Raw genomic sequence first — 15,244 nt, 5'->3', positions numbered from 1 at the left:
ACTTTACTATAGTAGCGGTCTGAGCAGTAATGAAGCTGCTGAATTATCTTGTAACTTCAGCCTCTGTGTTTCTTGTACCTGCCATGTATCCTTGCACCTCTACCCCAGGGTGTACGTTTGAGTATGGATTTATCTTCACTTATCTAAGGAAACTGAGGCACAGAGTGGTTAAAGAAACTTAACAAAGGAAATATTTTGAAATGCTAGACCCTGAATTTGAACCCAGCTTTTTTGTCACTTCTACTAGTAATTTTTGGTTGCTGTTAATAGAAAACTCTGTTAATAGCAAGAGATTAATTGGAGAGTTAGAGGCTTTTAAATATTGTCCTTATAGGGCCTGGAAATGTAAGTGTATTCATGGCCTCTCAAGATGATTACATACGTCAGAATTGGCCCCTAAGGGGAACTGTCACTGCTGCCACCATTGAGGAGTGGGAAAAATCAGTATATTTTCAGTGCAACTGTTGGCTTAGGCATAGTGTGTATTAGTTGCCTACCTAAAAACAGGAAAGTCTACCAGAGTTGTTATCTCAGTGAAGATACTTCTTCAACTGGATCCATGGCTCCAAATCAAGCCTGCCTTACTCCACATCTCTCTACATTTAAAGTGGCTTTAAAGTAAATCTGATCTGTGTGCATCAGATTGACAGCAGTAAAAGCATTAGCAACCTTAGGAGTAAAAACTCTAGAAAATGGAGACTTAAGCTTTAAAATAGAGAGACAAGTTTATGAACAGACCTCAAAGATATCCTGAGAGAACCAATATAAGGCATCCAACACAGTCTTCTGAACCCTGTGTTCACTAGTGCCTTGATATTTTCCTGCTCTCTTTTTAGCCCATCTAATACTACTATTCCTCAATCCTGGATGAAACTTAGAACTCGGCTTGTGCTCTAGGCTGCTTGATGATGCTAGGTGTATGTTGGAGAAAAAAGGGAATTTCCAAACCCAGAGTACTGGATTATGTTTTTGTTTATGTATTTATGTATTATGGTTTTGTTTAATTGGAATTCTTAAAAAATAATTTTACAACTCCTAAGTCAGCCACCTTCCTATACCCCAAAAGTTTGTTCTATATCTTCCCCCATTCCTCGTTTTTCTTATTGCAATCTTCCCTCAGAATCTCCACACAGTTATCTCTTACTTCAGGAAGAAAACATAATTCCTCATAAAAGAACTCAATGGAATTATTCTTTCTCTCTTAAATTCATCCATATTTCCATTCTCTGAAGATAATATAAGACTTTGTCCGCTTCCTCCATTTGTGATTTATACTCACCAAATCTCCCAATTCCTTTCTTGTTATATAATAGATGCTACAAGCCAGTATGGCCTTAGAATCTTTTTGTCCATGTTTGAACACCAAGTCCACTATTTACTAGCTATGTAACCTTGGATAATTCACTCAGACTCTCTAAACATCCATTTCTTATCTGTAAAAGAGAGTGATTTAAGATTACCTTCTTCACAGAATGGTAGGGAAAACGAAATGAGAGAACCCATAGAAAATAATTGAAATATGACCTGCTACTATAAACACTCAACAAAGTGAGTTATCACCAAATAGATGCAGTTTAATTGTAATGTGCCCGATGAGAACGTGGATACCTTTTGGAAAAAGGTGGATACCTTCTCTAATCATATTGGCGTTGACAGTACTGAGACTACTTATGTAAAAATGCAGTAAGTCAAATGAGTATTTTATTTTCTAATTTTATTATCCCTGTTATCATTGTAAACATTGTTAATGTTTCTATCTCTTGGGTGGACCTGCCCCTGCCCTGAGCCCCAAGGATGATGGCTTGTGAGGACATCCTGTCACTATTTCTCATTTTTTCTTTAAGGTTTTAGAAGGGAAAAATCCTCTGTTCTCTAACAGAGATATTAATAAATAGTAGTCAGGTTAACATTCTCATGATCAATTCAATTGACCCAGGTGAATCAAACATCCCAGGTCTGTGCTGCTTCCTTGCTAGTACTAATCTTATGTGAGCACAACTGCCTAAACCTTGCTTGATAAGTTCTCTTAGAGACATTTTATTAAGTCTATCCAAGGTCTACAGAATGCCCAAGAAAGGCTCCAGCACATGTGTGGAGTATTGTCCAAGGGTCTCTCTGCACATTCAACCTCTCAGTTCTTCCTATTCATTGTGAATAGACATGTACACTCTCTTTATGTGACAACAAATAATTAAACCATTACCAGAGGGGAAAAGAATAAAGGGGTTTGATATCTGATGGCTTGGGAACAGCACAGAACTAGTAACATAGTGGCAGCCCTAGACCCAAACCATGAAGTGTCCAGGTCTGTTAGACACAGAACATTTTTTCTAATCCTAAACTCTGGAGAACAAAATTGCTAAGTTATAAATCAGTCACCAGTTTGTGAAGTATTTTGACCCGTTGGATTTATTTAATATCCAACTTTATGACCTTATCTTGTACTTTGCGAATTGTATTTTCCCAAGATCTTTTTTTTTCTATTTCAGTTTTATCTAAATTAAGATAATTTACAGGCTTTGGCTCAAATCTTATAAACTCTCACTGAGGGTGAGATTCTATTGATTAGTGTCTATGGACTTTGTTCATCTCAGGGGTCTTAATCAGTTTAATTAGGCTGACATCCACAGCCCCATGTCATTACCACTAACTGAGGAAGGTTCCAACATGACACTTATTTGTTCTTGGACAAATCCAGTACCAGCAATAGCAGCAGTGAGCAGGGTTCCAAGCCTCCAGAATGGGGCAAGAAAGTCTGTGGATCCAGGGTGTACTGGGGGGGGGGGCTGTTGGTGAGTGGGGCAGGATACAGTTGGTTAGAATACAAGTGATCTGAGTCCAGTGCTTGCCTGTGTGATCCAACACAGCATTTTAGGGGTAGCCATTGTTCAAGCACCTGCACAAAAGCTGTAAGTTGGGCAGCTTCACTAGGCCTAGGTTTTCCTTTGGCATTCCTTCCACACACACAGCCACAGTGCTTAACATGAAAACGAGTTAAAACCCCATCCTTACACCACAGAAGCCATCAGCAAGAGTTACAGGGTTACGGGGCAGGTGGCGGGAGGGCCCCTCTGGAAAAAGGAAAAATCAAAAAGCCTCCGGGATTCAAATTAATGAGTGATCTTATGTCGCATTTCCTAGGTTCAGCTACATCTTCATGTATTTCATGAGTGCCTCTCTAGTCACTAATGTCTTCCTTTGGTTGCTGGGTTTCTGGCTAGTTAACCCATCTCCTGCCTCCATTTGTTCAATAGCAATTTCCGTTTTTACTTGGATCTTCGAGTAGAATTGTAAATCAGGTGTGCCAGTCTAGGTTTAATCATTACAGCGTCAAATTGCTCTCCCAGATCGTGTGAACAAAAATGAATGGAAAATTTCGTTTTACAAATCCTACTTTTGGACTTAGCCCATGGCTGAGAACTAAGGAGGCCGAGCGTACGGATGGCAGCGAGGGGTCAATCCACGCCCCGCGTTGGGTCGGCGGTGGAGGAGTCGGAAGTGGTTGGGGTTTGGGGGAGGAGATCCGCTCACACAGAAGAGGAGAGGGTTGATCCGCCATATCTGCTGCTGCTGCCGCAGTTGCGAATGCAGTGTTGGGGGACTTAGCTGCCACTGCGCTGCCGCTAAGGTTCGCGTCGCTTCCCCTTGGCACTTCGCTCTTGCAGCCTTACCCCTTGGCGGCGTAGCCCGCCCTTTCTGGCGTGTTAACCCCGCTCCCTCCCCGCCACCCATCAGGTCCTCAGACCATGGATCCGGGCAGCAGCAGCAGCGACTCCGCGCCCGACTGCTGGGACCAGGTGGACATGGAAGCCCCGGGTTCGGCCCCGAGCGGAGACCGAGCCTCCTCGGCGCTTGCCGAGGCCCAGCAGGAGCATCTCAGCTCGGCCTTCAGCCGTCAGCTCAACGTCAATGCCAAACCCTTCGTGCCTAACGTACACGCCGCGGAGTTCGTGCCGTCCTTTCTGCGGGGCCCGGCCCAGCTGCAAACCCCCACGGCCGACATCACCAACATCGATGAAACCTGCACCGGCGCGGGCGACCTTCAAGGTAAAAAGCTGGGACGGGGGGCACCTGTGGAACATTCCAAAGAGGAACAGTTAGTGTTGCATGAAGGTTCCAATTCAGCCGTTACCATGGAACTTTCAGAACCTGTTGTAGAAAATGGAGAGGTGGAGATGATCCTAGAAGAGTCATGGGAGCACAATAAAGAAGTAAGTGAAGCTGAGCCAGGGGGTAGTTCCTTGGGAGATTCAGGGCCCCCAGAAGAAAGTGGCCAGGAAATAATGGAGAAAGAGGAAATGAGAAAATCTAAATCTGTGTTCGTGCCCTCAGGTGCTCCTAAAAAAGAGCACGTAAATGTGGTGTTCATTGGGCATGTAGATGCTGGCAAGTCAACCATTGGAGGACAAATAATGTTTTTGACAGGAATGGTTGACAAAAGGACACTTGAGAAATATGAGAGAGAAGCTAAAGAAAAAAACAGAGAAACTTGGTATTTGTCCTGGGCCTTAGATACAAATCAGGAAGAACGAGACAAGGGTAAAACAGTAGAAGTGGGTCGTGCCTATTTCGAAACAGAAAAGAAACATTTCACCATTTTAGATGCTCCTGGCCACAAGAGTTTTGTCCCAAATATGATTGGTGGTGCTTCTCAAGCTGATCTGGCTGTACTAGTAATCTCTGCCAGGAAAGGAGAATTTGAAACTGGATTTGAGAAAGGTGGACAGACAAGAGAACATGCGATGTTGGCAAAAACAGCAGGGGTAAAACATTTAGTAGTGCTTATTAATAAGATGGATGATCCCACAGTTAATTGGAGCAGCGAGAGATATGAAGAATGTAAAGAAAAACTGGTGCCCTTTTTGAAAAAAGTTGGCTTTAGTCCCAAAAAGGACATTCACTTTATGCCCTGCTCTGGGCTGACAGGGGCAAATATTAAAGAGCAATCAGATTTTTGCCCTTGGTACACTGGATTACCATTTATTCCGTATTTGGATAATATGCCAAACTTCAACAGATCAATTGATGGACCAATTAGACTGCCAATTGTGGATAAGTACAAGGATATGGGCACCGTGGTCCTGGGAAAGCTGGAATCAGGATCCATTTTTAAGGGCCAGCAGCTTGTGATGATGCCAAACAAGCACAATGTGGAAGTTCTTGGAATTCTTTCTGATGATGCTGAAACTGATTATGTAGCCCCAGGTGAAAATCTTAAAATCAGACTGAAGGGAATTGAAGAAGAAGAGATTCTTCCAGGATTCATACTTTGTGACCCTAATAATCTGTGCCATTCTGGACGTACCTTTGACGTTCAGATAGTGATTATTGAGCACAAGTCCATCATCTGCCCAGGCTATAATGCGGTGCTGCACATTCATACTTGTATTGAGGAAGTTGAGATAACAGCCTTAATCTCCTTGGTAGACAAAAAGTCAGGAGAGAAAAGTAAGACACGGCCCCGCTTCGTGAAACAAGATCAAGTGTGCATTGCCCGTTTAAGGACAGCAGGGACTATCTGCCTTGAAACATTCAAAGATTTTCCTCAGATGGGTCGTTTTACTTTAAGAGATGAGGGTAAGACCATTGCGATTGGAAAAGTTCTGAAACTGGTCCCAGAGAAGGACTAAGCAGTTTTCTTGATGCCCCTGCACAATACTGTGAGAATTGACTACAAAAGTTCACCACTTTCTCTTATTTACTGCCCACTGACAGACTTTTCTTCATCTTTTGCAAAGAGAAAATTCACAGCAAAAATCCGTGTTTTGTCAGCTTTCTCATGTTGAGATCTCAGTTATGTCGCTTTTGAATTGACCCACAACTTTCCTCCTTCTATGCCATTTTGCTTCCTTGGACAGAACCCGTGATAGCTTTGTAAGTGATGTGGGTGTAATTGTCTATAACAATGAAAAATTAATATATTTTTTAATTTTTCATTTTCCCTTAGGATATTTAGACAACCCTTGTTCCACGCAGATCAATCAGAGTGTGTCAGTGTGTGTGTACATGTTAAAAAGACAACTAACATGTCAATAAAATATTCCATTTGAAACTCTTCTTGGTATCTGAAATGCTTTTGAATATTTTTAAAAATTTGTACATAATAGTTTTCAATTAGCTTTTTTACTTTCTCAGGTCATTGAACACATCTTGTTACTTGGGCTTTTAAAAACTGTCCTCCACTCACTGTTTTAAATGCGCCTTTACAAACAATGCACAGGTTTGTATTAAAAGATTTTTCATTTGGAAAACGAATCTATTTGAGGGCTCTTCCCAGTGAACTTTGTTTTCTCTCTCCAATTTGAATCAATAAAGGAGCTCTTCTGTTTCCCCACTTGTGATTTGAAGAAGCATTTCCACATTACAAATATACCTGGGGATTCAGACCCTATGTTGACTAAACTCTTATCCACACACCTTTGCTTTGTTCACCATGAGACTTGTGATGTGGGATACAACACAGTAAGGGGCATGACAGTTGAGAAGATACATGCTTTCAATAGGGGCGTAAGTCATTTACTGAAAAATAAGTGTTAGTGTGGGCCCCGAGCTGGGAAATGAGCCCACCCTTGTATTCTTCTGTGCTTGGAGTTGGTAGGAAAGATAAAAGTTCATTTTTACAATCGGATCACAGCCCTCGTTTGAGTCAGAGACACTAGACTTGTCTCTGTACCCTGTATTAAGGAAAACACTCTGCTCTCCATCTTGAGATGGCTACTTCAATTACTGGGACAGTGGCTTTATAACCTGCATAACTATCAACAGCTGCAAGAGCTTTCAGTCTTGGTAAGTTGGTAGTGACCCAATGTAAACAAACACCTGCCCAGTGGTGGGCAGGGCCATTTCCTCACACTCATGGGCTGGTTGGATGGGGGTGGAGACTGGCTCCCAGAACAACCCGGGCCCATGCTTAGGCAAAGACCGTGTCCTCTTCTTCATGGTCCCTTGGTCTGTGTACCCATGGACCTCCAGGATTTCTAACCTGTCGGAGATAGCCACAGGTCTTATCAGAGCATTAATAGCATGGTTCTGTGAATCATCCATCAAAGATCTTCAGGGGCACCCACATGGGAAATAAGGACTTTTCTTTTGTCCTATGTCAGCTAACCTAATCCACAGGGATACAGCTCATACTGCCTTGGACCCAGAACTTCCATAATAGAATATCAGTGGCAAGAGTTTCATCTTTATTTCAGATTCCTTCTCTTGCCTCTATGCTCTGAATTTTGTACAAAATACAGACTAATTCAGTGTCTGCTAGAAGTGTTACCCTGCAGCCCCTTAAAATTATTTCTGGTGCTATATCAACCTCATTTTTTTTCACAATTTTAGTAATTTGCCAATAGGATTATTGTAGATATCTTTCACTAATAGACCAAAGCTACAAGGTAGGACAGAACTTTTTTCCCATCCAATTAGGATAATTTCCCCTCAAAAACTGGCTCCTTAATGTCTTTCTCAATAGCCAGTTGAATAGCAAATTCTCCACCAGGAGCTCTGAACTGTGTGTGTGTGTACACACACCTTCAGAGACCAGGACATAAACCTCTGGAAATAGATGTCAGAAACTAATTCTTTTCATTTCAGTGAGAAACAGATCATCCAGGTGATTGGAGACACCAGCCTGGCTCTTTAGGAAACTGGATGTAAACTCATGGTAACATTTCTTTCTAACGTCCTGAATGCCTTCCTTTCTAGTTCTTAATATCTGATGGTGGTCTCCAATACTGCAAACATGGGGCTGTTCACAAACACACTAGTTTTCCCTAGTGCGTACAGAGCTGTGTCCTTTCAGAGGTTCCCTATTGCCAGTTTAACTTACCTGTCTTCAGAGCTTCATCTGGCAACCAAGATAATGTAGAATCTCCCCAAGTCAGGCTACATGCTGTGATACATGTGAACTTCCTGCTTAAGGCTTTCTCAATAAATGTCAACCCATTGGCTCTTGGCAGCTTTTCTCCCAGCCTCTTCCTTTATTTCTCTGGTCATTATGGGACAAACCTGAAATTCAGGGAAAGGGGCCAACTTATTCTGTATTTCAGCAGAGACCCAAAAAAGAAAGAAAAGAGAAGGTTTGGATTGGGTAGAAGTTAGCAGACCTCCCACATTACTCACTTTGAGCATCTTTCTCTGGTACCCAGAACAAACTGCCCGTGCTTTTAATACTTACTACGATTACTGTTCCTATCTTCAAAAGACAAATCCTTTCTCAAAATAGACACTCCTTTCACAATGTCTTGATTCTGGTGTACTGCAATACAAGAGCCTGCTTTTTATAAGGTTTACTTATAAACATTTCACAGTTCAAATATTCAACTCATTTTAGTTGAAATGGGCTGTTTGGTAGCAGGGAGATGATTAGTTACCATTTCATGACCATTAAAAAAGAAACTCTCTAACGACCAAAGAAGTTCTGCCAAAACCTGAGCATTTGAACATGTTCACATTAATCCAGATTTTATGTTTGACAGGGTTCTTTTTTATTTTCTGCTGAGACTATTGGTATATTTCCATTTGTTCTAGTTTTTAGTTACAATATCTGCTTAACTTACCCTTAAAAATGTTGTATGGTTTCTTTTATAAGTTAGTGGACAAAAAGTTCAGGCTCTAAGAATCAGCCATCAATAAAAAGGAGTTCAGCAAAGCCCCTTATTTTCTGCAGACTCATATTAAGCAACCAGAATTTACATACGCAGAAAATTTGAAGATGTTTCTCAGCCATCTAATGAAGGTATTTCTTTGACTGCTGAACTTCGAAAGCATATGCAGAGAATATTGAGACCTGTCCCCCAATTTTAGCATGAGAGGGCAAAGCAAACAAAAAGACTTGCCCATGGTCAGGCTGCTGTACACAATCGAGTCACTGTATCTCTCACTTGATACAATATGAATCCAATATGTATCCACTTAAAGCTCTTTTTTCACACTCATTTACACTGAGTAAAAAAGCTTCCTAAAGTCTCTAACAGAGACTTGGATGAATTATTTCCTCCAGAGACTGCTTTTACTAGCTCTACCAGTGACTTTTGCCACACTAATATATTCACAGAAGACTGCATGGTCACTTGGCAAGTGACTAAGACCCCAAATGGCTTCTGACAGTCCCCGGATTAAAGGTTAGTGTTTGATTTCTAGCTTTGTATTTCTTTTGGCACCTTGCTTTAACTGGTGTTCGTATAACTATATTATTTAGCTTTCTAAACTGCTTTAGCTTCTTTTGCCAGTTTGGCAGGGTATATGTGTATAGGTGAAATTAAATGTATTAATACAATTTTTGAATATCTAAAGGCTTAGCTCTGAGTGGTGCTAATGACAGAATGCTCTATCCCCATCCGTGTTCCTCAGTGCATGCTAAGACAAAAAGAACTGTGATCTTAAATAGTAGATGAGCTGCAACCATGCATTTTGCATATTTAAGAAGGGCACACATGGGACACCTGGGTGGCTCAGTTGGTTAAGCCTCTGCCTTTGGCTCAGATCACGATCCCAGGGATGGAGCCTCGAATCGGGGTCGCTGCTCAGTGGGGAGTTTGCTTCTCCCTCTGCCTCGCCCCTCCCCCACCCCCACCGCTTGTGCTCTCTCTCTCTCTCTGATAAATAAATAAATAAATAAATAAATAAATAAATAAATTTTAAAAATCTCAAAAAAAAGGGCACACAGAAGGTTTGAAGGGCAGGAGATACCTCTAAGGAGGCCCTTAAAGGATGGTGATTCAGGATGGATGAGAGGTGGTTTCATGAGATCCTGGTGGTGAGTAAAACATTGCAGTGTTCAAGAAGAACTGTTTGCCTCTATGGATGGTACAGTATTCAAGGCCTGGAGGGAAGTTGGGAGCCTGAGAAGTCTGAGAAATTTCATAGCAGAATCTGAACTGGGCCTGCAGGTAGTTGAGGGGGAGGTGTTGAATGCACATTAGATTCATTCTGTAAGACAAAAAGGTCAAAACTGCTGGAAATACTGGCAGCAAGAAAGCCAACTCTGAGGATGGTGACATTGCCAAGATCCCCAGATATAAGTGTCAGGCTCCACACTATCTAACAATGCCTGACTGAGTTAGTAGAATCCAAGATAACACATGACCTGGATGTGCAGATTGCTAATAGCTGCAATGAAGGGCAAGTTCTGCTCTAGGTTACCCTAATGCCTCCACCTCTGCCAGAAGACTCCATCATTAGAGAAGGAGCCAGCATAAAAATTTGTCTGCTTCTGCTTAGGAGATAGTGGACCTCTTTTTCTTTCCCTGTTCATGTTTCAGAAAGTGATCTTAGTAAGCCAGAGAAAGAACTATGGCCCATGGCAGAGGGGTAAAGTAATGTGCTGTGAAGGCACTAATAGGACCCCCCAAACAAGCCACCTCACCTTTTCTTCTGAGTCTCCGGTCCCTCATGCATAACATGGAAACAATGCCGGCTGCCCCTGTTATGGGATTGTTGTGAGACCTGAACAAGGCAGAAGTTACCAAAGTCCTGGAAATGGTATGTGGCTCAATGCTTGTGAGTTTATTCCCCTCAGGGCATAGTCAATCCTTATCCTTGACTGTGTTTTCAACCTAACCAACTCTGCTTTTTCTCACTGGATTTGTTGATTGCTAACCCAATGGCTTTTCCTAACAATGCCCTGTGGTAAGAAAAACTGATTTTTTTTTTTTAAAAGAAGCAGTATGTCCAGTCCAGGGGGAAGGCTCAGAATTTCTCCAATCTAGTCATAGCTATCCTATTCTCCTTTGCCAGGTGATGGTTCTTTCCAGCCTCCCTTACATCTGAGTGTGGCCATGTGGCCTAGGTCTGCCCAATGAAGTATATAGAGAATGTATAGGGGATTTATATAGAAAAGGCTGTTTCTTAATAAAAAGGGTAGATGTGAGCAAAGATGATGATACTTGGAATGTGGTAGATATACCTGGAGTTGTTGCAGCCATGTTGTGACAAGCATGTGGTCTTAGACTCAACCTTCTAAAAATGGTTGAGTAGAAGGTTAGAAGCTTTGGAATCCTAGCATTTTTGAGCAGCTGAACCAATGCAAGTGTACTTCTGTACTTCTTATTCTGAGTGGGGGAGTGGGGATGGTAAGGTCCTGTTTATTTATACCATTGTCTCTAAACTTTAGCTGCATAGTAAATTAATGGAAAATAGCTTTTAGAAATACCAGTGTCCTGGCACCATACCCAGAAATTCTGGTTAATTAGTCTACCTTGGGGCATCTGGGTGGCTCAGTCAGTTAAGTGTCTGCCTTTGGCTCAGGTCATGATCCCAGTGTCCTAGGATAGAGCCCAGCATAGGGCTCCCTGCTCAGTGAGGAGCCTGCTTCTCTCTCTCTCTCTGCCACTCCCTCTGCTTGTGCTCTCTCCCTCTCTGTCAAAAAAAATTTTTTTTAAATCTTAAAAAAAAAATAGTCTACATTATGGCTTTGGACATTAAAAAAACCTTTCTGTTATCAACAGTGTGAGATACATGACAAGATATAATATAAAGAAACCATGTCAGTCTCACACAGCTTCAACAATTAAGAATTCCTGGATCTATACTCCCACATTCTTCTCTACCCACAGGTTATTTTGAAGCTAATCCTAAACATCATATCACTTAATAAACAATTATTTCAGTATGTATCTCTAAAAGATATATACACTTTAAAATTATAAGCACAGTAACATTATTGCATTTTAAAAAGTAGTTATAATTGTGGGGCACCTGGGTGGCTCAGTGGGTTAAACCTCTGCCTTCAGCTCAGGTGATGATCTCAGGGTCCTGGGATGGAGTCCCACATCGGGCTCTCTGCTCAGCAGGGAGCTTGCTTCCCCCTCTCTCTCTGCCTGCCTCTCTGCCTGCCTCTCTGCCTACTTGTGATCTCTGTCAAACAAATAAATAAAATCTTTTAAAAAATTTTTTTAAAATTTAAAAAGTAGTTATAATTGCTAAATATCTTCAAATATTCATCCTTAGCTTAACATTTTCCAGTTGTTTCATACATAGTTTTTCTCTCTTTCTTAACTTTTTTTTTGTAGTTGACACACAGTGTTATATTAGTTTCAGGTGTACAGCATAGTGATTCAACAATTCTGTACATTACTCAGTGCTCACCACAATAAGTGTAGCCACCATCTGTCACCATACAATGTTATTACAATATTATTCACTCTATTCCCTATGCTGTACTTTTCATCTCCATGACTTAATTATTTTGTGACTAGAAGTTTGTACTTCTTAGTCCCCTTCACTTATTTCACCTGTCCTTCAAGTCCCTCCCTTCTGGCAACCACCAGTTTGTTCTCTGTACTTATGATTCTGTTTTTGTTTTTTGTTGGTTTGTTTTTTAGATTCCACATAAAAGTTAAGTAATATGGTATTCATCTTTCTCTGTCTAACTTATTTCGCTTAGCATTATACTCTCTAGGTCCGTCCATATTGTCACGAATGGCAAGATCCCATTTATTTTTTATGGCTGAGTGATATTCCCTTGTATATATGTGTACCACATCTTTATCCATTCATCCATCAATGGACATTTATGTGTCTCCAGATAGAAGCACACAGAACTACCTATGAGATATTATTGTCAAAAAGAAGAAGGAGAAAAATCTAACTTGAATCTAATAAAGGCTCTGTCTCTGACTTTAAATCAGATTTCATAAGTCAGTCAGAGAGCAACAAATACCATATGATTTCACTCACATGTGAAATTTAAGAAACAAAACAAATGAACAAAGGGGGAAAAAGACACAAACCATTAAACAAATTCTTAACTATAGAGAGCAAACTGTTGGTTATGGGATGGAGGATAGATGAAATGGATGACGGGGATTAAAGAGTACACTTATCTTAGTGAGCACCAGGTGATGTATAGAATTGTTGAATCACTGTCTTGTACACCTGAAACTAATTTAGCACTGTATGTTAACAATTAGTGGAATTAAAATTTAAAAAATTAATAAAAAAAGAAAATAAGATTTCAAATATTTATTTAAAAATAAGCAAATATTTATTTCAGCTCAGGATCCAGTTTACTTTCATGCATTATAATTTGTTAATATGTCTATTAGGTCACTTTCAATCTCTGGCTGTTCCTTTCTCTCTCTCTTTCAATTTATTTGCTGATGAATTTAGGTCATTTACTCTTTAGAGTTTCATAGATTTTCCTGGCATCCTCCCTTTGTCATTGTTTAACATATATGTGTATGTCTCCTGACTTACCTATAAATTGGTTGTTAGAGACAGAGCCTTTATTAGATCCAAGTTGGTTTTTTTATTCTTCTTCCTTTTTTTTCTTTTAGCAAGAATACCTCACAAGTAGTGCTGTGTATTTCCATCTGGAGACACATAATGTCTGGTTGTCTCTTTTTTTATGATGTTAGCAGACACTGATGATTATCACCTAGATCTAATATTTCATTACAGATTATAGAATGAAGTTATTTTATTTATCTTTCTCATTTATTAGCCAGAATACTTCTCTAAAGAGAATCTTCTCCACATTAATTATTTGGTAACACAGTAGATACACAAATGGAAGGATCGTTATTTGCTTTTTTCCTTCTATTTATCAGCTTCAAATTATGAATTTATTCCCTAGTACTTTGAAAGGTTATCACAGGGCATATTTTCAGAATCACTATGAATGCAATATTTAAATGCACTTAATGTATTTGAATCTACTTAATTACTGTTCTTATAGATGCTCAAGCTGATGCATTTTTAGGCATATAGACTTTTTAGATTAGCTCTTGAATCCTTTTTACATGATCACTGTAGTCCTTCCTCCATTCTGGTACATCAAGTTGTTCTCAGCTCACCTTATACATTTCCTAAAATTAGCTAATTCATCACATAATCTTGATGTATTTTTGAATGGAAAATGCTTGGTAGAGAGCAAAATTATGGTGCATGGCTGCATGTTACCAGATTCATCACAGTTTCTAGTGCTTTGTAAGGGACAGAGCTAAGAAATATGTATTTTTGAAGTAAAATATAACATGAGTTTATACTGATACTTCTCATTTGAATTCATGGCTTCAAGGTATATACTTTATGTCATTGATCTTTCATCAATATATCCTTTCTCTGAAGACACAGCCCTGACTCCCAGTGACACCAGCAAAATTACTCATTACTGTTATCCCCAAATTCACAAACAACAATGTAAAAAAAAAAAGAACATACCAACAATACCAATAAAAATCCTGATTCTGAAAACAGTTTAAAAATTTCAACTGACTCTTGATTCTCAGGTTGTATCTCACAGGAATTTACAAGACAAATGATTGTATTTTACAATCATTAAAAATAGTTTCTGTATTGTTGTGCCACCAATTTGGGTCATGATAAAGTCTATTAGATTCATTTTGCTTTTCATTGCTTTTATCTTATTCAATTAGTTGTATGTAATAAGTATGCAAAAAATTACATCATGCCTAAGTCAAATCTACTAAAGAACATATTTTAGCAAAGTCCAGTTTGTCTTCTTGTCCCTTCCAGTCTGTGTCTTCTGTCCCATATGCACATTTTTTTTAGTTTGTTGATTTGAATTCCACATGTACTCATACTCGTGTGTTATAAGTGATTACTATACAGCTTTCCCCATCTTGATTTTTTTCATTCATCAATATATATATATGGAGAGTTTTCCAAATCAATATGTAGAAATAGTCATCATTCCTTTATATAGCTGCATAATATTCAATTATTTTATTTTTCAAGTCCTCTATTCATGGATATTTAATTTTTCCAGTTTTTGTTATAACACGTGTTGCTATAATCAATAACAATTTCATATTTTCCCAATGTTTCTTTGATTTTGAGAATTGGGACTTATGGAACAACAGATATATGCTAAATATTGCTAAATTCTCCTCCATAAAAATTTTACTGTTATCCAAGGAGTTTGTCTTTCTAGAAAATGTTCCAGGTGATTCTGAAATTCTGGATAGGTTGAGAACCACTAACTTAATTTGTTATTAGTTGTTTTTTATTCTTGTTGTGGTTTGATTTTTTTGTTGTCATTATTACTAGAGCTAAATGCGTAACAATCTAATGCAAAATTCATCATTGAGATATTCCTACTATATTTGATACTTAATTCAGGGACTATGCTGAATATATCTTTATATCCACAGTGGCAAGAACAAAGCAATTTCTTATTAAATATGTGTTGGATTAAATGAGGTAGTGATGCATAGTGACATCATATTTTATTGCTATAAAAAAACCATATTATTTTGCCTGCCCCTATATCAGATGTTTCATTTCT

General features: G+C 39.4%; 1 protein-coding gene across 3 annotated transcripts; it reads left to right on the top strand.

Moving 5' to 3' along the window:
- Window positions 1-3,230: 3,230 nt before the first annotated feature.
- LOC111140074 (G1 to S phase transition 2) lies at window positions 3,231-6,057 on the top strand. Of its 3 annotated transcripts, none has more exons than XM_022492461.1 (2): window positions 3,231-3,995; window positions 4,092-6,057. In XM_022492461.1, the coding sequence occupies exons 1-2, from the start codon at window positions 3,747-3,749 to the stop codon at window positions 5,628-5,630; spliced, it is 1,788 nt and encodes a 595-aa protein (XP_022348169.1). In that variant the 5' UTR covers window positions 3,231-3,746; the 3' UTR covers window positions 5,631-6,057. The 3 variants fall into 3 exon arrangements, with proteins under 3 accessions (XP_022348169.1, XP_022348171.1, XP_022348168.1); XM_022492463.1 differs by having other exon boundaries at window positions 3,231-4,047; window positions 4,333-6,057; XM_022492460.1 differs by having other exon boundaries at window positions 3,609-3,628; window positions 3,736-6,057.
- Window positions 6,058-15,244: the final 9,187 nt, after the last annotated feature.

The sequence above is a fragment of the Enhydra lutris genome, unplaced genomic scaffold, assembly GCF_002288905.1.
Source record: "Enhydra lutris kenyoni isolate GAN:26980312 unplaced genomic scaffold, ASM228890v2 scaffoldscaffold150, whole genome shotgun sequence".
Classification (NCBI taxonomy): domain Eukaryota; kingdom Metazoa; phylum Chordata; class Mammalia; order Carnivora; family Mustelidae; genus Enhydra; species Enhydra lutris.
The sequence above is the reverse complement of the archived record's forward strand: the minus strand, read 5'-3'. Positions and strand labels throughout refer to the sequence as shown.